The 25,176-nt window shown below is 37.6% G+C and overlaps 1 protein-coding gene across 4 annotated transcripts; it reads right to left on the bottom strand.

Annotated features, from left to right (window-relative positions):
- On the bottom strand, window positions 1-25,112 carry LOC144637982 (uncharacterized). 4 transcript variants are annotated; one of them, XM_078497076.1, is made up of 16 exons: window positions 24,924-25,112; window positions 21,539-21,637; window positions 20,042-21,021; window positions 18,792-18,894; window positions 17,993-18,217; window positions 16,848-17,116; window positions 16,293-16,346; window positions 13,050-13,222; window positions 12,891-12,975; window positions 6,753-6,877; window positions 5,394-5,446; window positions 3,241-3,301; window positions 3,016-3,058; window positions 2,390-2,455; window positions 1,186-1,278; window positions 1-384 (listed from the first exon to the last, which is right to left on the bottom strand). In XM_078497076.1, exons 1-16 carry the CDS (start codon window positions 24,967-24,969, stop codon window positions 292-294), a joined length of 2,568 nt encoding a protein of 855 aa, XP_078353202.1. In that variant the 5' UTR covers window positions 24,970-25,112; the 3' UTR covers window positions 1-291. The 4 variants fall into 4 exon arrangements, 2 of the variants coding, with proteins under 2 accessions (XP_078353202.1, XP_078353203.1); XM_078497077.1 differs by having other exon boundaries at window positions 17,993-18,214; XR_013567840.1 differs by lacking the exons at window positions 1-384; window positions 1,186-1,278; window positions 2,390-2,455 and adding an exon at window positions 5,656-6,495 and having other exon boundaries at window positions 3,043-3,058.
- Window positions 25,113-25,176: the final 64 nt, after the last annotated feature.

The raw sequence follows: 25,176 nt of genomic DNA, 5'->3' as shown, positions 1-25,176 counted from the left end.
GCCATTTACATTTCTTTAATCATTTATTTACCATTGGCTTACTATAACATCTAAGAAAGGGAATTAAGAAGTGGTTTTGACTACAGATTTCAGGCGAACATTTAATAATTATGGATGCTATTTTTCCAGCAGTCCAAAGCAGTAAAACTACTACAAATGATAAAGTAATATAATTTTGAACCATGTTTGAAAAAAAAAATAAGAATGATTATTATAAGCCGAGCCGAACATGGTTTAAACAATTGAAGTTGTTGAAAATATTTTACAAAGGAGATTATTGCTGCTGCAGCGCTATCTCCGCCTACTGCGATATCGACTGCTGCTTCCACGATCAGACTGAGTTCTTCGGAGAAATTCATCACAAGCTGCTGCGTAAGTATCAACCTGATAACAAGGACAACATGGAATTAATATCAATTATCAGTTACATTGCATGCAGAAGCACATAAAAATACCACTTGTGTGGTTGTATAAATGGCATTGGTCATTATTACACGACTGAGGTAGCAGAGGGCCAATAACTAAAATGAACCAATCAGATTGCTCATTGCTCGCGCGAAAAACTCTCACGTACTTTTAGCTGGCTTGTAAATCGTTAGGGAATTCTTTTCCGATTGAAACACCTGGTGGACGGTCCTCAGTCGGAATCCCGTTCTTTTTATTCTTTCCGCTTAATCTTGGACAATATCGGTTCTCGGTCTTTTTTGTACGGACCTTGCTGCACTCGGTCTGTACTATCAAGACCTCGGGACGATATTCTCCCAGTACGGCCCTCGTGCTTGGTTAAAAAATGTATCAAGTGACGAAGAAGCCGACTTTTGGTAATATTCAAATCTGACTGTCTTTGCAGTTTAAAGGGGCAATGTCACAGGGAATTGCTGCATTTTTGGCGATTCATTCAGCGATGCTCAAATTATGACTGAGCATCTTCGCTTGTACACGAAATGCGACTAGTACATGAAGATGAGAATGTTAATGGAAAACGAAAGTCTATACTGAATTCATACTATTTATGACCACTAAATTCATACTATTTATGACCACTAAAAATCATAAAAATCACTTACATTTGCAGGAAACAAAAACGGATGAAAATATTGACTAAGTTAAGACACTGTGTCACTTGATTCTCTTAGGGGTAAAAGGGATAAATAACAGAAAAAAAAAAATATTTAAAATACTTACAGATCGGTGATAGCCTCCAGATCGTGAACTGCTGTGACCGATGTGTAAAGGGTAGTATGATGGAACGTCCACTGCTCGAGAGGAAAAATGTGACTGGAACAAGAATAAAAGGACTGTATGAGCTAACTGGTGAATGGAACAGGAGAATGGAATTACGTTTACCTTATTATAGGAAATTAACGATACATGCTATTAACGCGAATTTCAAAAATTCGCGTTAATTTTATTGATGTTAACTTTTCTACTATAAGGATTTAACCAGAACTTTTCTTAATTCGCGTTAATTTTATTACGCGTAAATTTTGTTCGCATTGTTAAAATGCTTCGTTATATTCCTATAATAAGGTAATGTTGGTTATGCTTCACAGCATTGTCTTTGACTTAAATAGTTTGAGTATGGATAGTAATTGGTTTTACTTCTTTCTTAAGGTACAAACATCAGAACTATCAAACATCAGAACAAGAATGCATGACAATATGAAACGGACACGTTTTATATTGCTCAAAATGAATCGCTCAAATTTAATTGAATTCAACATGAAAAGGCCAAAAACGGCTGACTGCAAGCGATGTCTTAAGGCCAGGCAAAACAAGGAAACATGTTTCCAGTAGCATTCGTAGCGCGCGCATGTTTCCCAAATGTTAATGTTTCCCAGTTTTGCCACGCGAGAAGCGTTGTTTCCAGCGACAATTTTTGTCTCAAAGAAGCCAAATTTGCTTCAGCTACACCGCAGAAACATTTCGTGTTTCCGCGCGGAACGGAACCATGGCAAAACTAGGAATGGAAACATGTTTCCTCGTTTTGGCGGGCCTTTAGAAGGAATTTGCATTATTTGCAGTAGGCATCAAATTTCAAGCCTTGCTCTTTTGTATTTTTATCCAGTGACAATATGATAAAGAAATAAAACCTCCGTTTGGTCTTTCTAATCTGATAAGAATCAAAGAATGTCATTTTCCCCCCACAAATTGCCACCTTATAAGTGAAACAACGTCCCCATGATTTATATCACAGTGGGACGAGGCAGAGTATATTCAACAATCACGTGACAACCAAAAAATTTTTCAGCTCGATTGTCTAAGGTATGGGGCTTCTCCGCTAACATACCGTGACCTTGCCTCTTGAAGCGATGTTGGATACCCCCTCATTAGTAAGTTTCTGTAAATCAAAACTTAGAAACTATACAGCAATAACTTAACTTCTTACCCTCATGGGAGGAAGAGAAGACGAGTGTCGAGAGCGCTGGTATTCCCTCATGTAGTCTGAATAAGACTGAAAACAGGAAAAAAAGCATTCTTGACTTCAATCCACAGAAAAACATCATCCGATGTTTACATCAAACCAAGTTTTTATTTAAATAAACAAAATGTTTTAAAGGTTCGGAATCCACCTGAAAAACAAGTGTGCCAGTTCAATTTGATTTTAAAATCCATACTTTACTATGAACCAAAATATATAAAAAGTAAAACCCCTGCTGCAAACAACTAAAAAGAAAAGATTCACGTTGTTATGGGACATTGTTTTACATATTTATTCACTAGCAGTGGCCGTAGATAGACAGGTGCATTGGACTCTTAAAGTGAGCATTAATAAAATGCTCTGTATCCTGTCTGTATGATACCCCAATAATAAAGGATACAAGATGATCTGCATTCTAAGTATTGTACATGCATACCACTCACAAGAGTTTATACCACAGCTGGGTGAAACAGACCCACCAACTCAACCAGTGCACTCAATTCCTTTATTTGTGTAGTGTCAGAGCATGTTTTTTTTTCGGTTCTAATATTATTGGTACTTTACGAATAGCAAAAAATGTGGATAGTACTTACTCCATGAAGGAGAGTCTCTCGCCTCACACCAGCATATCGAGATCTGTAACAAAAACACTCTGATAGTATCAAACCTATTCAAGTTTCTTGGGTGTGACATTCGCACAAATCATCACATTCTTTTTGGGGGGAGTGGGGTGGAAGGGGGACGAACTAAAATTCCCAAACCCATTTTGTAAAAGAAGAGTAAATTGTTTGTAACAAAGAATGTTGGAGGCTAAATACCTGTCTTCATATCTTGGTAAGGGATCATGATGGTCTCGTGAATGGTGTCTTGATGCTGAAACTAAATGACACGGTGAAGAATAATGTTATTACCTTTAAAAAGTGATACATTTTCCTTCCACGATTTTGTAACATTTAAGAAATACATTATTTTGTTATTTCCTGTGTTTCTGTCGAGTTATAGAAACACAGGCACAAAATAAGGAGAATAAGAGATGTAGTGAAATGTTAGCGTTTACACAGTTGTGTCATTCCCTGCTGTAATTAGTCATTAATATTCCAGGGCATTACAACATTAATATCATACCAATTAGCGCTAACTTGAAAAAATAACAGAAAATGTACGTATGTTTTGTAAGAGAAACTATAGAAACGTGTCCACAAATATACAAACCTATAACCAATCATCAAAGTTGTTTGGTGTACAAAACAGGTAACTTTTCGTGTCATAAAATATACCACTTTCGAGCATTGTTAGTTCAACAGTTGGCAGTTTATAGGTCTCTCAATTTGGACAATTTTATTATATATTTCAGGGCCAGGCCATGAACTGGAGAAAACAATATTTATAATCGATAACTCTTAAGCAAAAATCTCATAATTTGGAAATGTGGCATGACGAGCTTTACCAAAAGACATTTACCAAAAATAAATGCTCTAGTCTTGGCACCCTTTGCAATTTCATGAAGGAACTTGATGACCTAAATTTTCAAGCTTCTCTGTAACCACAGGAATGAATAAGATCCGATTTTGGTTTCCAATGAAAAACTCAGAGACAAGTAATTCTCACAGAAGAGCCAGAGGCCAGCCCCTTTCATAATTCGCTCAGGAATTTTTTTTAAGTTTCATTTTGTCAGTAAATTGTTCTAGACCCACACGACAGACTCCTTGGCCAGACATCAAATTACACAACTTTTGATATTCACTCACAATGAGCTAGCTACTAAATCCTTTACCTGTTTAAAATTATGTGAATACTCTGCTCTCTGTTTAGTGTGAAATATATATTTTTGTTTATTCAATTACTTGACTTTTTGCAAGTCTAAGCAGGAATTTATCCAGGCAGGCTGATCAATCCAATAAATGACGCAATGAAGGAAATCACGGTGCATTACCACAGCCAACCACAGCAGCCTGTAGGTTTTATGCTACTCAAGTTACTGCTTTTCTAAAGGCTTCACTGTGCTGTGCTGTGTCGTGCCTTGGATGCCAAAAAAATTGGTCAAACATAAACTGTCTAATTTTAAGCTTCTTCAAGCTCCTTGCTTTACATTGATATGATGCCACAACTTATGCATTATTGTAAATTATAAAAAACAAGAAGCTTGAAAAAAGCTTATAACCAGGCGGTTAACATTTAACCACTTCTTTGGCTAGACAGGCACAGTGCCACGGAATAAAAATCTTTAGAAAAGCAGCCACTTAAGTAACACACAAGTCTGAGGTTTGGGTGAGTCATGCGGTGTGCATGAGCTGGATTTCCCTCCAAACCTCATCTCTTGCTTTACACCACATGCCTGGATAAATTCCTGCTTATGCTTGCAAATATGTCCCCGAATCTCAAATAAAATACACTCCAACCACTTGAATGGCAAAAAATTGATTTTGGTTAAAATTAAAGAAGCTTAAAAACCAAGTTCTTGAAGTTTAACTGCTAGATTGCTAAAAAAAAACACAGCTGCCAGCGGCATTTGAGAAGTTGTGTGATTCAAAGCATGTATTAAAATAGAGCTGCAAGATTCAGGTAAGTGTTTTTCACACTAAACAGAAAGCAAGGCGATCTTAATATTTTTAACGAGCAATTGCTTGTAAACATCAAAACGTGCATGATCATGACTGCCAAGGAGTCCGCTGGGCCACATGCATCTGAATCACTTTACTGACAAAACGAAAACAAAAAAAAAATAGCTGACCAGATTATGATACGGGCCCAGGCCACCTATTTAAAAAACTTGTACAAGATGCATGGTATTTGGGGATGACTGACGAATCACTTTGAATGAATTATGCATTAATAAAGAGAAAAATATGATTGGATATTGCCTGGAGATCTGTCAGCAAGTCGTTAAGATCTTGACAATACTATCAATTGCCTGCAAATGCCTTTTAGTACATTAGTAACAAGTTAAGCAAAGAGATCCAAAATCAATTACCTCTGTGCTTTCTTTTTGATTTGCGTAGTTCATCAGAGTGTCTAGGGCGATGCCTAATAATTAAAAAAATCTGGAAATTAAAGGTATATTCTTGAGCTGCTGGTTGTTATCAGTCAGGACAGCCAGCCTGTCTTGCAAGGGATAACAGCACGCATTCAAAATAAAACACTGTACAAAGCTCCAAGCAAGAGATCACAACTTAATTAAGATCTAGAAGCATGTTTAAAACATGTTAATTTTTATGGAAGCACAGCGCTGTCACCTCCATACAGCAACTACCACTTGCACTCCATGGCAGACTCTGGACTGACATCATAATATCGTTCTAGGTGTTGAAGATATCTAGTCCCTTTCTTGTGCCCACCATAAGCTCAAATGACTAATCTTTCAAGTCCCAAGGATGATAATATTCAGACGTTTTAAACCATCCACAGGTGTTGACATATTATGCTTTTGCATAAAACGTCATTTGTGTGTCACAAACTCAAGGATTGAATACCGTAATTGATTTGTACTGCTGAAGTTGCAGGAACACATTAAGGAGCTGTGACTACACAAAACCTTATTGTCCAGTCATGTCCTGTATGGGACAAAATGCTAAAATTGGTCCCTTGAAGCATTCCCTACAACAGAACTGCAATCCCCTCTAAATGGCTTCTGGTTCAATATTAAACACATTTTTTTAAAATTGTAGATCCATGGACAAACTGAAGACTGTGGAAACTCCTGGATCGTAGTGCAAATTAACATGACAGAAAAATGATTAATGCCAGTTATTTAAGTGCAACACTCTTTGCATTAATCATCTTGGCAAAAAATGCACATCGCAAGAGAATTTCTTTCAGGTAAAAATAATTTCTTTGCGGGTAAACTTTTCTTTTGGAAAACATCCGTAAATTTGTTAGTTCTTCTGCTTAAAGAGCTAAAAGGCCAGAGTTGCAGATAAAAATTTCAGTCTGAAGATAAGTCCCTTAAGATCTTGATAAGCAACTGAAAAGTCTTTTTTGAAGTAAATCCATTGAGGTATTGTCCTAGGCTGGTGAATGGCCTTAAGTCCATTTCATAGTGGATGCAATGCTTGATCGCAACATTCCCACACATCCTACAAAGCACAGCAAAATATAGGATAATGTGAGAACAAGATGCCAGAGGAGACAACAAGCAAACTCGAACAGGACAATACAGCATAAAACCGCTGAATGAATATCCACTGGGTGTCCCATTACTATTAAAAGCAACAGAGATTATCCATGTTTCTCTGTCTGCTATGAAACAATGATGGTCCTCTATGAAGTAAGAATCACATCTCTGTATCACATGTATGTCCACTCGCAGGATATGATGATGATTGTTGCTAACCTAGCAGGATCCCTTTCCTTCCTACGTCGTCTAGACTCCGATGAGTGTTGAGAAGTATTGATGTCCACAGTCTCGTCTTCAGGAAACAATCGACAAAGAGCCTCGCCTACAGAAGGTTCCACTTCCTGAATAATAGAACAGATCACAACTAGTTACCATCAATCACATTGAATTCACTATCATATGAAGCATGGTTCTTGGTAAAAGAATATTGGAACTGCTAGTCAGAATAAAGATTTTCTGCTAGTTTGTAAAAACCAAAGACCTCCCTTACCTGCTATTATTGGAAAGATGTTAACCTTGGACCTAAGAATCTTAACTATATCATTAAGTCAATCTCTCCTTTATTATTCCTTTGCTCACTCCCCACCCCCACCCCCACCCCCACCCCTTTGTGCTCACGCTCACTTTCTTTGTTGTTTCTCTTCTGTTTTTTTGGCATTACCGTAATGATTCGATTTAGCGCCCTCCTTTCAATAAGCGCCCCCTTCCAAATAAACGCCCCCTTTGAATGTGTTTTTGTCAATAAGCGCCCCTATTCCAATAAGCGCCCTTATTCTAATAGGCGCCCCTTTTGTGGAGAACTGCTCCTACTGAAGTCATCAACGTCAAATACATGTATATAAACTCATGAACATTCACCGTACCGTACATGTATTTATACCATGCCATAGAAAATAACAGATAGCCTGTTCCAGGCGTTCTGTTAGTTGGGAAGCGCGAAAAACGGCGAGCGAAAAAAAAAATAGGGGGGGGGGGCGGGGAGGAGAGCGAGCGAGAGAACGCCTGTGAGCATTCATAACAAAAGGTCTTTCCGCCCACTTCTCGACCTCCGACAGGGCCCGGGTAACATGAGCGCAGACATTTGAAGCTTGTGGTTTTCAGTTGTCAGTTTCAATCAGATTTCCCGGTAAATATGATTTTTTAAGTTCTTCCACGTTGGGAAATGCATTTTATCGTCTGCGTTTAAATGTCTGTGCACTCGGAGTCTTCTGCAAGCGAATTCGCCGAATTGTCAGTCCGCCCTTCAACATGTTGCAGGTTTTGTCAAAAAAATGTGAAGTGCCAGGGGAACAAGGTACCGAGAGTTTCTTTATTTAATTCGGGTTCAAACAAAGATTTAGTTGGGTTTTCTGGAGCCGAGAGTCTGGTGTTGGCCGATCTCGCAAGTTCTTTTGGACATGAACTGAATCCCGACCCACGTTTTCCTGAAATTTGCTGTTTAACCTGCGCAAGAACACTTGCAAGAACTCATGCCAGCGTTCAAAAATTATTCTCGAGGATTATCGAAAGAGAAACGTCTTAAAAGTGGCAAGTGAATGCAAGATCGCCGACGGGAGAAACTCCGTCCGCGAAGCGTTCACACACTTCAGAAAATGAATCTACAAGTACAACCACGCAAAGTAGATCGCGGCGCTGCTTGGCTCTAGGTGAAAGCTATTTTGAACCAGATTGATTCCGCAATGAATATTCTCGAGACCGTTTGAATTCGCCCGTAATTTTCTTGTTGCTGTTTTACGCTTTTCAGTTACTGAATGTTTAAGCTTATGTTGTTTATATTGTCTGCTGGCTGAAGCCTGTTTGAATTCCTGGCTGAGAGTTTCGAGGAATAAATATCAATTTGTCAATAATACAAGCATTTACAAATTTATCTTTTTGACGGACCGCATTCGACTTCACTTGTAACGTGTTGTTTTAATATTTATTTTAAAACTAGAAAGTGCTTTATCACACAATTGCTCTACAGTAAATACAATAACCTAAGCTTCGCTACAATTTGTAGCGAAGCTTAGGTTATTGTATTTACTGTAGAGCAATTATCGTTGAAACTGTGTCATTTTGATTTAGCGTCGACATAACATGCGGAAACAGTTAAAATATCAGACTCTTTCCAAAACCGGTTGAAAGTATACCGAAAAACTTCTCCTTTGTAGACCAAATTCCTTAAACAGTCTTCCTGTTCTTTGCGAAAACTTTCAACCAGAAAATCCTTCAATGCGTTGTTTTCTGCTGAGTTGAACTCTGTGTGACCGTCACTCGCCGCAGCCATATCTCATTTCACGTCAAGATGAAGGACGCTTGAGTGTTGACAAAAGGTGTCAAAATTGACCAATTAGAGGGTATACCAGAATCTGGTATACCGGAACTAGCTTTTGTTAAAAATGCTCACAGGCGTTCTCTCGCCCCCTCGCCTTAGTCCCCTCCCCATTTTTTCGCTCGCCGTTTCTTGCGCCGCTTCCCAACTAACCGAACGCCTGGAACAGGCTAAATACAGGAAAGCTGTTGTATATTCGACGGTATTCAACCCAACCTTCCCATCGTGCGCTGCGATTGTATTCTCGACGAAATTTAGTAAGCGTATTTTCTATGGCATGGTATAAAATAGTTACACAACACTTTCTCGTGGTATACTTTGGAATATCCCACTTGTCACTTGTATTTTCTCGGTATACACACTCGCCTAAAGGCTCGTGTGTATACCGAGAAAATACAAGTGACTCGTGGGATATTCCATAGTATACCACTCGAAAGGGTTGCATAACTAGCATGTATATACAGTGAAACCCCGATATAACGATATGCCAAGGGAGCAGTAAAGTAATATCGTTATATCGAAGAATCGTTATATCGAAACTTCCGATATAACGATATGACCATAAAATAACCGAAAATATCGTTATATCAGGGTAAATCTAACAAGTACTTTTCGCTGCATGTTAGAGGAGGATAAAGAGAATAATTTTGATAAGAAGGCTTAGAACACAGTATCATTTTGGTATATCATCGTACAAAGCTGTTTTTAGAAACGATAGAGATGACTCAATTACCGTAATGTTATAACATTAAATTCGATGTTTTGCAAATAAAATGTGACTGTGTACTGATAATATCGTTATATCGGGAGGATTTTACGTTCGGTTCGCTAAATTCTCATCGTTATATCGGGAATATCGTTATATCGAAGGTCGTTATATCGGGGTTCCGTCCCATACATTTTACTGTATCATTTGCTGGGACATAGAATATTCATCGTTATATCGGGAATATCGTTATATCGAGGATCGTTATATCGGGGTTCCACTGTACTGCTGAAATGAACAGTTCTTTTAAAAGAGACTGAACTTTCAACAATTCGTTACTGTTACAGATTTTGTTGTTATTTATTTTAATATAGAGTTGAACCCCGGTAACTCGAACTCTGAAGGGAAACGAAAAACAGTTCGAGTTAGCGGGGTTTCGAGTTATCGGGGTCAATAGAATACTTAATTTGCCAAGTTAATAATTGATAGTTAACTGATTTTTCAGCACTTCAGTATACAGTACAGTGCAAATTAAACTTATCTCGTCAAAAACTCTAACACGATCATAAAGTCTTATGATCAGAGTGGAAAAAGGCGGTCAAATACGTGATCTGTTCGTTGCTGTAATCAACAGGCTACCATGGCAAGTTAGTCTGGGGCCATGTGTCAGAAAAATCGTTCCCGTGGGCATTTCATGAACATTTTAGTTTCTTTGCAGAAATCTATAGTTAAAGAGGTACTTAATCGAAAAAAAGTTGTCTGCAATTTTTTCAAAGTAGTTTAAGACATGTTTATGCAAATTAGATTTTGACCCCAAAATGTAATTTGCATAAATTAGGGTAGCCGAGTCTGGCCATGTTATACTACCCCATAATGCTTCTATAATACACAAATCTTTTCATACGTGTACTCCTAAGTCTGTTCTATAATAGGCATTGCCTATTGGCTATTTCAAGACACTGCAATTCTTTTTCCACAATTTTGAAATTCTGGCTCAAACTATTGAGTGTTTTCAGAACAAATCTAATGAATCACTAAGAAACTCTTAAAAAGCACAGATGATTTTGCATAGTGAAAAAAAATTTATAGTGCTGAATCGAAAAAATAGGTAACCTGCATTTTTTTAAAGCCATTTAGGCCGATTTTATGCAAAGTAAATATGACGTCATTATACAGATGAGGAATAGCCAAAAATGCCTTTGCTATGATTCAGGACTTGTTAAATTAAATAAAACATTTTTAAAAATGTAGGTAAAGCACATTTTGACTGCTTTAAAGACTGAACGAATAGAACGAATATTAAAGAAAGAAAAAACACGCATTTTTATTTTAGAGATTCTTTTTTTATTTACCTCAGTTATGTAGCACATAACTTTTCCTTAATCCCCTTCCAATTTTCTGATTCTTGTTGTAGAGCATTTTAGAGTTTTTTCTTTTTGTAAATAGTTATAATCCTGTCGGAATCCAGGTAGAAAAAGCATACTTTTTGATGGTTTTCCAGCGGTTTTGAACGCAACAAGTTATTTGAATGTTCCCAGAATGTACAGAAGCTTAAGGATAATCTGAAGGCGAGTGACCCTTTTTGACAACGGAAAGTCATCCTGTGAACATCATCATAAAAGCCGTTATGCCAGATGACATCAAAATAGGAAAAGGCAAATCTCAAGTCATGGAAGTCTGCTTGGCAAACAAAGAAGAACAAGACAACTAGTAGCCTTGCATCGTTGGATGACAGAGCTCTCTTTGCACGTTTCTAAGTCGTCCTCTCTCAAGGCCTGACCTCGACATAAAGGAGAGCTAAAGCACGTTTGAGTATCCAAGGTTAGATTCTTGATACAGATCAGATGTACTGACGCTATGGATTTACAAGAGGCTTTTATTTTGTCCAGATCAGCTACAGTGATTGCAGGGACAGGAGGAAAACGTAGGGGTATTCCATAAGGTCCACTCTACAAGGCGGTCTGCTAAAACCTTGTGACGGCTTTACCTGGCTTTCACGTAATCAGACAGGCACTATCCGTGGAAAAAGGGAAGTTTCTTGTTGGGATACAATAAGTAAAGCTGAACGACCAATACTTGACGCCTTCTCTTTTCTGGGAAGCAGCGACACTATCTCAGATGATGTATACAAGAACTAAGACCGCTTTGTCTGCCAGCTGTACATCCCATCGACACCGCTGAGGAGAGGTCAGACGGCTGCTTTTTAGCAAGAAACAATACGTAGATGAACAGCTACCCCTACTGAATCAGCCCTACACCAGATAACAAGGCGTGCCAATTTCGCTGCAATGGTATGGAAGTCTTGCGACAAACCCATTCCCAGCCTTCCTAGCCAAACATTACACGGGTAGAGCATGTTACAAGAGGTTTCAACGACGATGAGGACCTAGATATTTAGGCGCGTCAGCTAGTTTGGAACTCAGACCATGGTATTTAAGTTTGTTCATTAAACGAAACAATGGAATGCTTACCTTTGAACAATCAACTATGTTTTTTTAAGAATTTCTTAGTGATACATTAGATTTGTTCTGAAAATGACACTCAGTAATTTGAGCTACAATTTCAAAATTGTGGAAAAAAGATTTACTGAACAGTGTCTTGAAATGGCCAACAAGCAATGCCTTTTATAGAACAGACTAAATAGTACACATATGCAAAGATTTGTGTATTATGGAAGCATTATGGGGTAGTTTAACAAGGCCAGACTCGGTTATCCTTATTTATGCAGATTAGATTTTGGGGTCAAAATCTAATTTGCATAAATAAGTCTTAAATTACTTCGAAAAAATTGCAGACAACTTTTTTGCGATTAAGTACCTTTTAAACTATAGATTTCTGCAAAGAAACTAAAATGTTCATGAAAAGCCCACGGGATTACATATGGCCCCGGACTAAGTTGCAAGAACCGGAATTCGAGTTATCGGGGTTAAATTTACCCAAATTTTGATCACGGGAAACGAAATTTAGTTCGAGTTAGCAGGGTTTTCGAGTTATCCGAGTTCGAGTTAACCGAGTAAAAATGACTGAAAAGTGAGTTCAAATCCAAGGGAAATGGAAGTTAGTTCGAGTTAGCGGGGCTGTTCGAGTTATCCGAGTTCGAGTTACCGGGGTTCTACTGTATATTAAATTTTTGTTTTGAACATTTGGCTGGTTCTCAAAAAATTAAATAAGCGCCCTGTCCCGAATAAGCGCCCTGTCTTGAATAAGCGCCCTCCCTTGCAGTGCCAAATGTAAATAAGCGCTAAATCGAATCATTACAGTAAAAATAGAAAGGTTATAATCAGTCTTCCTAAAAGCCCTCCCTGATAATAAGCCCAAGTATTGCACTGAGTCTTACCTGACCATCACGGCATATTTTCACCTCTTTGTTGTCATTCCAAGGGTTCCTTAGATGCAAACACTTACTAAACCAAAGTTCTCTCCTGTCGAGAATAACAATAATAATTATGTTTCATGTTTGAGCGCTCAACTCAAAAGATGACTGCTGGAGTTATACCTGTTGAGCCACTCCAGTTTGAACACTCCTCCCAAGGCCTTGGCACTCATTCCAGGAGGCAACACCCATGGCATTGGTTGGCCTCCATGTTTAGCTTCAGACGCTAGTCTGGCAAAACCCTGGAACTTTCCACTCTCTTTTACAGAGAAGATTAAGATGACATTTTTATACCGCTGAAAACAATACAGAACGAAAAAAAAGTTACTATTAATATTTCAAAAACTTTTAAAATTAATAACATTTGTTTCATAGCAATTGTTTCTGTTGCCCAAATGTCAGTCATGTCAATGTTGCTAAGACAAAAGATGTCAATAAATTGGACCATGACTAGCTACTTCATGTACAGTATTGTGCAAAACTAATGCAAATGAAATTTCTTGAATATTTCTTTGTTTCAGCAAAGTTTTGGCAATCTGCTGTCACTGTCTGCACAAAACAGACATTGGTGGATGGATTTACAAACAAAAGTCTATGACATACTGACCAACTATTTGAGTGTATGGTAAAGGTAACTGCTTCACTTTCAGGAATGAAACCAATATTAAGATTATCAGTTAACAAATTAACAAAAAGGTTTGAGAGAGATAACATTAATTAGGAGAAATGTGATTTCACTTTCCTCAGTCAAACAATGCAATCTGACCCCAGATTTCTCAAATTCCTTTAACTTGGTGACACAAAGTCATCACTAAGGTGTTTATAATCTATAAAGCCTCATGCAAAATGGCTAGTTGAACAATGCTATTACAATGCATATTATATGGCAGTGCTGGAAATAATTTTTCTTACTTAAATGGAGATGTGTCCTTCCAAACTTTTATTTTAAACGGACATACCACAAAATTCCGGTTATAAGCCCTGGGCTTACACAACTTCATAAGGATTTCTGGGTGGGCTTGTACTGTAAGTGGAGGGGCTTATGTCCATGAGGGCTTATAAGCGGAATAAAAAACATTCAGAAACGGGCCACGGGAGTGTTGATCGAAATATGTTTTTAAGTAAAAAACGCAAAAAAAAAAAAAAAAAAAAAAAAAAAAAAAAAAAAACAAAATTTTGCCACACAATATCCTTCATGCGAGCAGTCATTTGAATACCGTAGGCAGTGGCAAGATTGAACGCATAATATCATCAATGCCATCAAACAAAGCCCCAGGGATCGAGAAGATTCCTGTTCGTGTTTTGAAGGACTGCCTCAACCCGATTCTTCCAGTAATTACGTCTATTATTAACACTTCTATTGAAACATGCAAATTTCCCACTGCTTGGAAATTAGCTGAAGTGACACCTCTCCATAAAGGTGAAAACCACGAACTGGCAAATAACAACAGACCAATTTCTCTTCTACCAGTTTTATCAAAAGTTTGTGAAAAGGTCGTACACAATCAATTCACTTCTTACTTGAAATTAAACGACAGGTTAACAAAGACCCAAAGTGGCAACAAAAAATGGCACTCGACCGATACATCTGTCATAGAAACAACCGGCACTATCCTTAATAATAATAATAATAATCAACTTTATTTATAGAGGGTAAACACATAACAGTAAAAACTGACAAACCAGTGGCCCTCTAATATAAAATACAATCAAGAACTAAAAACAATGCTAAAAATCTAACAATCTAAAATACAAAATTTAGTTTAAAATACACTATAAATAAAAACTAGGTAAAAATTACTTAAAAGGAAATTGATATAAAGAAAACTAAAAAGTAAAATGATCAAAGTTTGTATGTATCTTTAAAAAATTCAAACTAGCCTTCTTAAAACTTATTAAAGCGATAGACCAGAAGATGTTGACTTCAGTAGTGTTCTTAGACATGAGTAAGGCATTGGACAGCGTCAACCACGAAACCCTAATTTTGAAGTTGCGAGATGTAGGCGCCTCAGACCCAGTTATCCAGTGGTTTTGTAGCTACCTTAATGATAGACGACAAGTGGTTCGAATGGATTCAACATTGTCAGAGCCCTTGCCCATAATCTGTGGCGTTCCGCAGGGAAGTATACTGGGACCACTTTGATTTAGCATATACACAAATGATCTTTCTTCAGCACCACAGAATTGCAGCGTCCAGAGCTATGTGGACGACACTAAGCTAGTTTTATCCTTCAAAATGAAAGATACTGTAAACGCCTTTGCTGACTTAAGAGTTGATTTGTATAGAATAGGCCAATGGTGTTCCAACAACCATTTATTGTTGAACCCAAGCAAAACTGAACTCATGGTGTTTGGCAGCAGGCAAATGCATTCCAGACTGGACACTCCCAGCCTCACTTTCATGGCAAGAGAACTCGTACCGGAACACACCGCTAAAGACCTTGGGGTGATTTTGGACAAGAACCTAACCTATGACGAACACATTACCAAAACTGTCTCCTCCTGTATGTCTTGTCTCGGTCAAATAAGCCGCACAAAGCACGTTTTTGACAAATGGACCCTCTCTTAGTTCCTTGCCCCCTGGTGAGGACATCAATCTCCCATCTGAATGGACCCTACTAACTATTTTAAATGCCTTAGTTTTTAGCAAACTTTTTTATTGTTCAAACGTATGGGCGAATACATCAAAAAGTAATACAAATAAATTACAAGGTATTCAGAACTTTGCCGCTCGAATTGCGACCAGTACGCACAAATTTGATCACATCACACCAGTTTTAAAAGAGCTTAAATGGCTACCAGTTGCGACTCAGTTATATTTCAGGAGCGCTATCATGGCCTTCAAATGTCTAACATCCCGCATGCCGGAGTATCTGTCTTCCCAGTTTAGCAAGCGAGGAGAAATAAGCGGACGTGCCACAAGAAATTCACAAATGCTGAACATTCCTCTTTTCAAGTCTGCCAGTGGTCAGAGGACGTTTTACTACAGAATAGTCAGTATCTGGAACTCCATGGATAGCTCTCTAAAAAATCTCTCGAGAAAGTATCTGCTTTTAAGTTTTATCTTAAACATAAAACTTATCAAAGATTTTATAGATTCTTAATCCTAGTTAATTAATTTTAAGTATGAATATCATCTTAGAGTTTTTAAGTAGTTTTAAATTATTATTGTATTTATTTCATTGTCTTTGAAAAGCCTCTAGGGGGAAAGTCAATAAAGTATGTATGTATGTATGTATGTATGTATGTATGTATGTATGTATGTATGTATGTATGTATGTATGTATGTATGTATGTACAATGTCCTATGACCGCCAGTAATTTCCTTACTCTGTAATGCCAAATGTTGCATGAAAATGACCTCACCTTGAACGTTGCATTCAGTTTCTTCTCATTAGCCTTGGGTGTTGACCAGACACCCTGACAAAAAAAACAAAGATAATATAAATATTGTCAAAGAGGTTGGAGTGGCTTAAAGTGTCTGGTCAGTGAGGATCTTAGGATTTGAAATATCTTTGCACAAAGCTCCATATGATTGCGATTTGTTTGCTCATTTTATTCCCACTAAAACTCTTCCAGTTGAACCTGACACTTGAGTGTGATCTGACCAAACACTTCCAGCAGTCTGGTTCTCTGCTGACAACATCTAATTTGGAGTGAAACAACTGCTTTCACAATATTATTTTAGCTGATTTTGGGGGACATTTTTTTGGGATTGAGAACCTCAATGCAAAATTGGCAATCTCCCGGATTTTGATTTTGTTTTTTAAGGTTGGCAGGATGCTCATGACTCAAATGAACTACCAAAAAAGCTATGCAATTGCCATTATTTAACAGTAATCAACTTATGAATTATCATTTGAAGTAGCTTTTACGGTGCCTTTAAATACCAGCAAACTGTCAAGAGTTGGCTTACTTTACCTTTGCTTTTGAGAGAGCGACGTTCTCATGATTGTTACTCTTCATCACAAAGTATCGAGCTTCCTCAAAGAAGTCATCCATATTGAACTTCTTTTTAGATTTCGATGATGATGCCTTTGCCACTTTGCTTTTGATGTGAAGTAGACTATCAGCTGAATCTGAGTTATCACTTTCATCACTAACTGCTACAGGTGATGTTGCTTTTCTTTTCCTTCTTTTTACTTTAGTCCTTTCTTCTTCTGGCTTTTCTTCTTTATCACTTGCATTTTCTAAGACAGATAATGATGTAGATCAGTTAACAGGTGAAAAACTAATACTGGTGCCTCTTTTGCAATCAGACAGTAAGCTTGAGGTTTCTATTGTCCAAACCCCAAACCAGCTATCAAAAGTGGATAGAAACTGAGAGCAAGCTGTCTAATAAGACAAGAGTCCAGCTTGGTTTTCTGCTTCCTAAACATAAAATAAATTCCATAGGATTCTGTTGTAAGGTTTATTTTTGACCTTACATCTTGACAAAAGGACCATCAGATAAATTAGTTTAAGGGTTTGAACATCAACTTTAACAGTTGGAAGAGCTTTATGTCAGATATTTTTGAATTCTTCTTTATGAGGTTTGTGGAAAAATGCTATTCAAACTTTTGCTCTTCAATAGGAACTAATACGTATTGTCTTCTCTTGTCACCTCTTACCACAACTTATGGCCATGACACTTGATCACAGTCAGGCAGGACAAAGTTGGGCTTTTGGTGGCACCCAGCAAATTTGTAGCAGAACCCTTTCACGAAAAACCAGGTTTTGCTGCATTCTAATACATTCACTACTGTACAACTCAGTTTTCAACATTCTAGGCAGGCTTTTAGCCAGGATTTAAAAAGTGGGAGTCCAAAAATTTTATAAGGCCTGACTTTGTAACCATAGGAGGGCCTGAGGAGCATGCAAGGTGTTTTTCTGGGAGGGGAAAAAAAAAAAAAATTAAAATTATAAAAAAAAACTCTTATAATTATTCATATTAATTTTCTCTGAAAAGTGGCCATCTATAGGACTACTGGACTCCCACCTGGCTAAAAGCCTGGTTCTAGGCTTATGGTCATAAAGAACTACAAAGGTTTACACTGCAATATAACACAAACAGAGCTCTACACAACCTGATTCTGATTTTGAAGAGGCTGATGATGAGGGTGTAGCGGAACCTTCTTCTGCCTCACTAAACTCGTCACCACTTTCATTACTGCCACCATCACTACCCTCCTCCAGGTCATCAATCACTTCCATATCCTCGCCAACTACGTATTTGCTGGCTGCCTCTGCCTCTTCAGCAAGAGCACCCTTGTTTTCCACTGACGACCCTGTTACAGCTCCATCTGAATCTGCTGATTGAAACAGCACATCAATGGTTAGGTAGCTAAAATTGATAAAATAACATGCAGAAAATGATAGAAAAACAACAAACAAAACAAACCACTAGCCATTAAGGGACACAGTACTGCCTGACTCACAGAGACATTGGCATTGCGAACTACAAGGGCAGTTCAAATGTGTGCAATGCCCATGGGCGGAATAAGATGAAAGGATGCAGTTCACAAATGAAATTATAAGGTTGATGATTAAAATCCTAGCTTGAAAATGTATGACTAACGTCCAATCCCCATAATCATGTTATTATTACACACTTGTAAAAAGCATATTAAATTATTTTCCTTTTGTGTGACTGATATCAGCTTACTGGCTGACATTATAATTCTTTTTGTTTACTGAAATGTTACCTTTTTACTTGAAATTTGTCAAGGACAGTTTACTGTGTCAGTTGACACAGGCAATAATTGTTTGATACCAAGATTCAGTATGTGGTATGGAAAAGAATACTTTGCCACATTATCTCATTTCTTGCAGTTCCCCAGTTTTCAGTTGAAGTGTTCAAAAAGAAGCATGGGCAAACACAAGTACCTTTGGTCTCTGGCTTGTCTTCAGTGTCACACTCATCAATGTCATTGTCTTGAATCTCTTGTTCACCTTTTTCTTCTACAGGTTCAGCAACACTTTCCACATCCTAAAATTACAAGCATATTTTTATAATTTGAAACTTTCCATATTGGCGATATACTTTGTGTACAACAAAAATTGTTTACCTGTAAGATTTCTCTACTCTTAGGGTTAAGAGTCATGCAAAAAGAGAGAAAGAAATACCTGGTTTAAATGGATCCCTCATGGAATGAACAATTTGTCACTTTTTGCGAAAACTGGACTAACTTTTAACAACTGGCCAATAATTAATTTTCCATAGATGTAAATGTGTTGTTAACATAACTTTTCTTGAATGAGTTGGATCACCTTTTGTAACAAGCTTTCACGAAAAAAATTCATGCCAAAATTGGGGTGCGTCTTATAGCCGAGTATTTTCGCCCAACAAAATCTTATGACCGCCATTTTACCGGTACTTACAGTTAAAACGAGGGAAATGAAAACACTTTATGTTGGTTATTGAGTTTTACATTATTAAAGATATAAGAAATATTACGCAAAGTTTATTATCATGTAAGTTATATAAAACGAGTTTTAGTAACACCTGTATATGCCAGCATTTTGTTGAAATTAGACAAAGAAAACCAAGCATACTCATTTGAAACAAACCTTTCTAAGGAAAGTAGAAAATGACTTAAGAAGACAAGGAAAACACCAAAAAAGCTTGAGAATCTTTGAAAAACACTCGATAAACAAAGTTATTCGTAGCGATACGAAGCACGCTTCAGAACTTGGTAACCAAGCTACAAACTTAGTGGTCACTGGTAACAACATATCTGCCAGGTTACTAAGCAGCTAAGTTCGAAGCATGAACGCTAGAAAGGTGTTTTGCTCAAGTGGATTTACGTCTTTTTTACCAGGAAATGTTAGCTTTTTACTCGAAGATTGTGCCGAGGAGTATTATCAACATTCAAACATTTAAATTTTGTAAGAAAAAACTGTCCTTAAATTGATTACTACATCTTTTCAACTCTTCAACTCATGGTGCGTCTTATAACCGAGTGTTTTTGGAGAATTTTTAGTTTGAAAACTTAGCATGACAATGTTGCCAAGTTTGGGGTACGTCTTATAACCGAGTGCACCTTATAACCGTGCCTCTCCCCCCTGAAATAACCTGATTAGTGTGTGTCTCATCCGTCACCTGTATATATATAGCCAGTTGTTTATTTACAAACCTGAACTTTGTTCTCATCTTGCTCCATTTCGACTGCAGGTTCTGTTTGTTTTGTTTCCTTTCCACTGCTTTTACTGACTTTAACTTTCTTAGATTTTACTTGGGCAGCAGGCTTCTTCTTTTCCGTAGATTTCTTTTTGACTTCATTTCCCTCTCCCCCTTTTCCTGTAACTCCATCATGAGCTTGCTTTTGATGTGTTTTTTCAGCAGGAGTACTGGAAGGCTCTTGGGTTTTGCTACTTTTAACTTCAGCTGGAGTACCCTGGACACTTTGCTTTGCCTCTTTCTTCACTGAGCTTGATGTGTCAGCTTTTTTCTCTCCTGGAAGAGGTTTCACTTTTTCTTTTGCCACTTTGCCTTGCCCTTTAGTGACCTCAGCTGCTTTCTTGGCATTGTTCTTCTTAATCTCTTTCTTTCCTGTTTCTTTTTTTGAAGTGTCTTTCTTGACCTCCTTTGAAGTTTCTTTGCTTTTGGGACTAGCTGTCTTCTTGCTAACAGCCTCCACTGTTTTCACTTCCTTTTCTAACACCTCCTTAGTTTCTGCAGCTTCTGATTTCTGTTCTTCCTTTTTCTTCACTTCTTTGTCACCAAATTTGCTGTCAGAATCATTCTTGTGACACTTCAAATCTTTTTGTTTGTTCTTTGACGAGTCCTTTTCCTTTCCCTTTTCCTTGCTTACATTTTCATTTTCAAGCTGACTTACATTTTGGGCTTTGTCCTTCTCCTTAGGTTTAATTTTGTGGCGCTCTTTTTCTTCCTTGTCCTTCATCTGCAGCTTTTCCTTATCATCATCACCTGGAGACTCTACATCAGTGGAGGAAGCAGTCTTGTTATTGGTCTTGGTTTGAATCTGACTTGAGCTTTTTGAGCTTTGTCCACCTGAACTGTTTTCTTTGGCTTGGTTCTTAGGACTGTCCACATGTCTCTTTTTAGAAGCATCATTTTTGTCATCACTCCTTGCTTTTCTTTTTCTGCTAGGTGCTACAAACATTTTAGAATAAAGCTATTTAGTATAAACTTACAAGACAATATTTTGGTATGGCTAACAAGATTAGGGGCTGTTTACATGGTGGACACTTGATCCATGCAAAAGGATGATCTTAAACATGTAGCAAAGCAAATTTATGCCTTTGGCTTACATGTCAAATTTCATCACAGCTAGATTTATTCCAGTAACAAAAAGTATCATTGAAGCATGTCAGAGCATTACTATAATTTACAATACAGTTAAAAAATTGGGCCAAAACGTTTCACTCACAAACAAACATAGTAGAAATCACAGAAAGATACACTCAAGTGTAAATCAGAGCCACTTCAGAAAAATTAATAGTGCTACTGGTACATCCAGCAGGCCGTGGATCTCTACATACACTGTGGATATACAGGCTTTACAAGCAGCTGAGTTCATCTGCCATGCAGCCTAGACAGAAGGATGCAACCATTCTGAATTCAAGAAAGAACAGCACAAAAGTAATATAAGTAAACACTATCAGCTTACCACTTGTCTTTGTTTGTGTGTCCAATTCAGCAGCAAACTCATCATTTGCTGGCTCACCAAGTATGTCCTTTAAAACATTGAGCTCTACGGCATCACAACCTGTATCAAAGTACATTAAATTGTTACACACATTTGTACAATGTTTAAGTCTCAGGTATCATTTTAAGCTGATCTTTGTAAAGCAAACAAAGAGTTTTTGTTTCTGATAACCAAATTAAAAATTACTCAAAAGATCATCAAAGATCATCATTGTGATACTTTATTTAGTTTCTGGTGGTAAAAAAGAATAGAACTAGCGCTACAAAGCCTCAGAGCACAAACTACATAGCGATAAGCTACATGCAGTTACAATTGCTATGTGACATGTTTTAGTTATCGTTTCAGCCCACTGAAAACACGACATCCACGCAGCACGTTTTTGTTTCACATCACATCATTTCATGTCACATCATCTGCAAAGTGCTCGAGTACAATACCGCTCAAATGTAAGTTGACAGTCTCGACTCGATCCTCGAAACTCGAAATGTTCGAGTTTCGAGTCTCGAGAAACAAGGCAGTCTCGAATATTCATAACTCGAAAGGCTTTCGAGGAAACAATTTATTTCTCAAGGAAAGAATAAAAGCCGCTCGCACCTCATGTACAAGTGTTTCACGTCCACCTTCAGCGCATGAAATATAAACCTTCCCCGACATGTAACATTCGACAGTACGATATATTCACGCCGATCGTAATTCCGTTTACTTACCTAAAAGTACTGACACAAACTCGTCCTTGAAAGCCGTGATCGACGAATTAAATTTAGAAAAGGACATGAAAAGAACCTGTAGTTCAAACTTGTGCTCTCCCTTGTCAACCCGCCGTAAGTGCATGTTTTCAACCACGAAGATATTTCAGTTATTGGTATACAAGTTCATCCTGAGTTTTCGCAAATAAAACTACAAATTTAATTTCTTTCACAAAATGTTCTGTAATTCAGCATCTGAAGCATTCGATGCGAAACGATGTAAATGCCACGAATCTTGTAAGCTGAGCCGTAGAATAGCACCGACAAAATCGCGCAAGCAAGTTTCAGAAGCCTGAATTTTAGACGTCTCTTTCTTGTCGCTACTGAAATTCAGACAAAAGTTTCCGTAAATAAAACCGGTTCTTAAATTTCAGTTGTAAAAATTCTGTAGACGGCAAACGAAACATTCCACGTGAAAAACATCGAAGCAGTGAAGCCTTCCGTAAATAAATGGCAAGACAGACTTATGTCGCGCCATCGCGTCTAGCTTGAAATGAGCGTGTTTTATTTTTTGTGAATTTGGCATAAAATTCTTAAAACCTAAATTCTTCTTGAATGAAACTTGTCTTCATTTATAACACAGATATCGGCGTAAATTATTATTACAGCTTTAAAGAAGTTACACAAATTTTTCTTTTTTAAAGCGGTGCAGTTATAAAAGTTGGCAAAATTTGCATATGTCAAAAGTAATTTGAAACCTTTCGAATAAACTCCAGCGTAAATAAATGTAACACAACGCCGCACGCAAGTATCCGATTTAGATTCTTTTATACACACATAACTGCGTTTTTCAAAAGAAAACTAAATGACAGAGTGAACTTTAAGGTTTAATATTTGTATCCTAAATCATAACACAAACAATCGTATGCGTGACATTGTACACGTGCTTCATGTTTGTCCTAAGATCGCCTGAACGCAGATTGTATTTGTCCATGTTGATTCGGCGGGACCGCACCAACTCCAACTCGGTTACTTCTGGTTCGATTTGCCCTCAATTCATTCACTATCGACGGTTTCGAGCTCCTATTTCGAACTTTTTGGGACGGTTCGAAATATTAAACGACCAAGCGCGCGTTGCTACAGCAGAGATGAGTAGCCGGCACGCTGGCTTCGACCATAGTACAACACTCGAGAGTGCGGCCCGCTTGAGCAATTTTATTCTCGAGGAATTATTCAAGCGACAAGCTCATTATTTTTCTCGACTCGAGACTCGATCCTCGAGCATCGAGACTCGAAATTTTCGAGGATCGAGTCTCGAGGCTCGAGGGACTGTCAACTTACATTTGAGCGGTACTGTACATCTTTCTCTAAAATTTCATCTGCTGCTCAAAAATAACGCTATATGTGCTTACTTAATGCTAAAGATAATCAAAGGTTACAATTTATTTTGGTGGTGAAAAAATAAAATTTGAACTACGAAGCCTGAGAAGCACGAACCATCAATGATGCAACTCCCATAGAAAAATTGAACATTCGGCTTTCCTTACTTTTAAGGAACTCACGCTATATAGGGAAAACAACAGTCTAAATGCACGCGTAAACTGGCGTAAACAAATGATGACTCTACTAAAAATGCATCACGTACATATAAACAGTTAGTGAATTTACTTTTAATTTACAAATTTAGAACGAGTCAAAGAAGGCAGCATCTTGCACTAACAAATCAAAAGTGTTATCGTAGCGACCTCTGTACATACAAATTTCTTCGTTCTTTACAGAAATCACGCAGTCTAAATTCGTCAATTACACCATTTTGCCCGAGCATTTAGACAGTTGTTTTCCCTATATAGCACGAGTCCCTTAAAAGTAAGGAAAGCCCAACATTCAAAGGCAAATGAAGTGAGATTGTTACATTACCGGACGCTTACCTTATTATAGGAAATTAACGATAGATGTTATTAACGTAAATTTCAAAAATTTGCATTAATTTTATGTATGTTAACTTTTTTACTATAAGCACTTGACCAGAACTTTTCCTAAAATCGCGTTAATTTTATTACGTGTACATTTTGTTTGAGTTGTTAAAATGCCTCATTATATTCCTATAATAAGGTATTTGGAAAAAACCCAAACTTCAAAATCAAACTTCACACTTCAAAGGTCTTCAAATCGGAATTTCGTGGAATTACCGTGAATTTGCTCAAAGAGCCTTTGATTTATAATAAAGTCACTTTAAATTTACATTGACATCAATTATTGCAAACGAATTTACATTTGTATACATAGCTATAAAACTGTACGTTTTCAACTCTTGGTCGGGTTTGTAAATTAATTTGAGACAACCCGACGAACCCGATCAGACCACTGATCCCCAACACTGGCTCAAATTGACACGTTGGCTTGCTACATGTAAACTAACTTTATCAGACTAGACTTAAGCTTATTTAATACAAGACCGCGTCCTTAAAAGACTTTCAACCACTAAATAGATTAATAAATGCCGAAGAATTACACAGAATTGGACTCAGGTAAACTTACTGTTTAAAGAAGAGAAAAAACTCTGAAAGTTAAGCATAGATACGCAGATAACACATGATGACACACAACGACGTGCATCGTATTCGCATTATTTATTACCTCATCAAAAGAAAACCACTTACTTGTTTCCAATTCATCTGGAGATGACAACTCCCCTTCCTCGGCCATCTAAACACTTTGATACTGACGTTTCTGTTCTTAAATTGCAAGGGAGTCTCTTTAAATCAGCCTAAAAGGGAAGCACAAAACAACCCGGACAATGTGCTTTCCTTCGACCGCTCGACAACTACGCAGTATTATGGGATAACCCACTACTCGCACGAGGGCTCCGTCGGCCAGAAGAATCCGCTCACTGTGGGCACTGGGAATTAGCAT

Source organism: Oculina patagonica, chromosome 14 (assembly GCF_052425735.1).
Source record: "Oculina patagonica isolate OP01 chromosome 14, crgOcupat, whole genome shotgun sequence".
NCBI classification, from domain to species: Eukaryota; Metazoa; Cnidaria; class Anthozoa; order Scleractinia; family Oculinidae; genus Oculina; species Oculina patagonica.
The sequence above is the reverse complement of the archived record's forward strand: the minus strand, read 5'-3'. Positions and strand labels throughout refer to the sequence as shown.

Excerpts from the sequence above, each read along its gene's own strand:
- LOC144637982 (XM_078497076.1), bottom strand. The coding sequence starts at position 24,969 with ATGGCCGAGGAAGGGGAGTTGTCATCTCCAGATGAATTGGAAACAA. Across the intron at positions 17,117-17,992 it reads CTCTTCAAAATCAGAATCAG|AAAATGCAAGTGATAAAGAA; the intron begins GTTGTGTAGAGC and ends TATCTGTCTTAG. Across the intron at positions 385-1,185 it reads CTGGAGGCTATCACCGATCT|GTTGATACTTACGCAGCAGC; the intron begins GTAAGTATTTTA and ends CCTTGTTATCAG.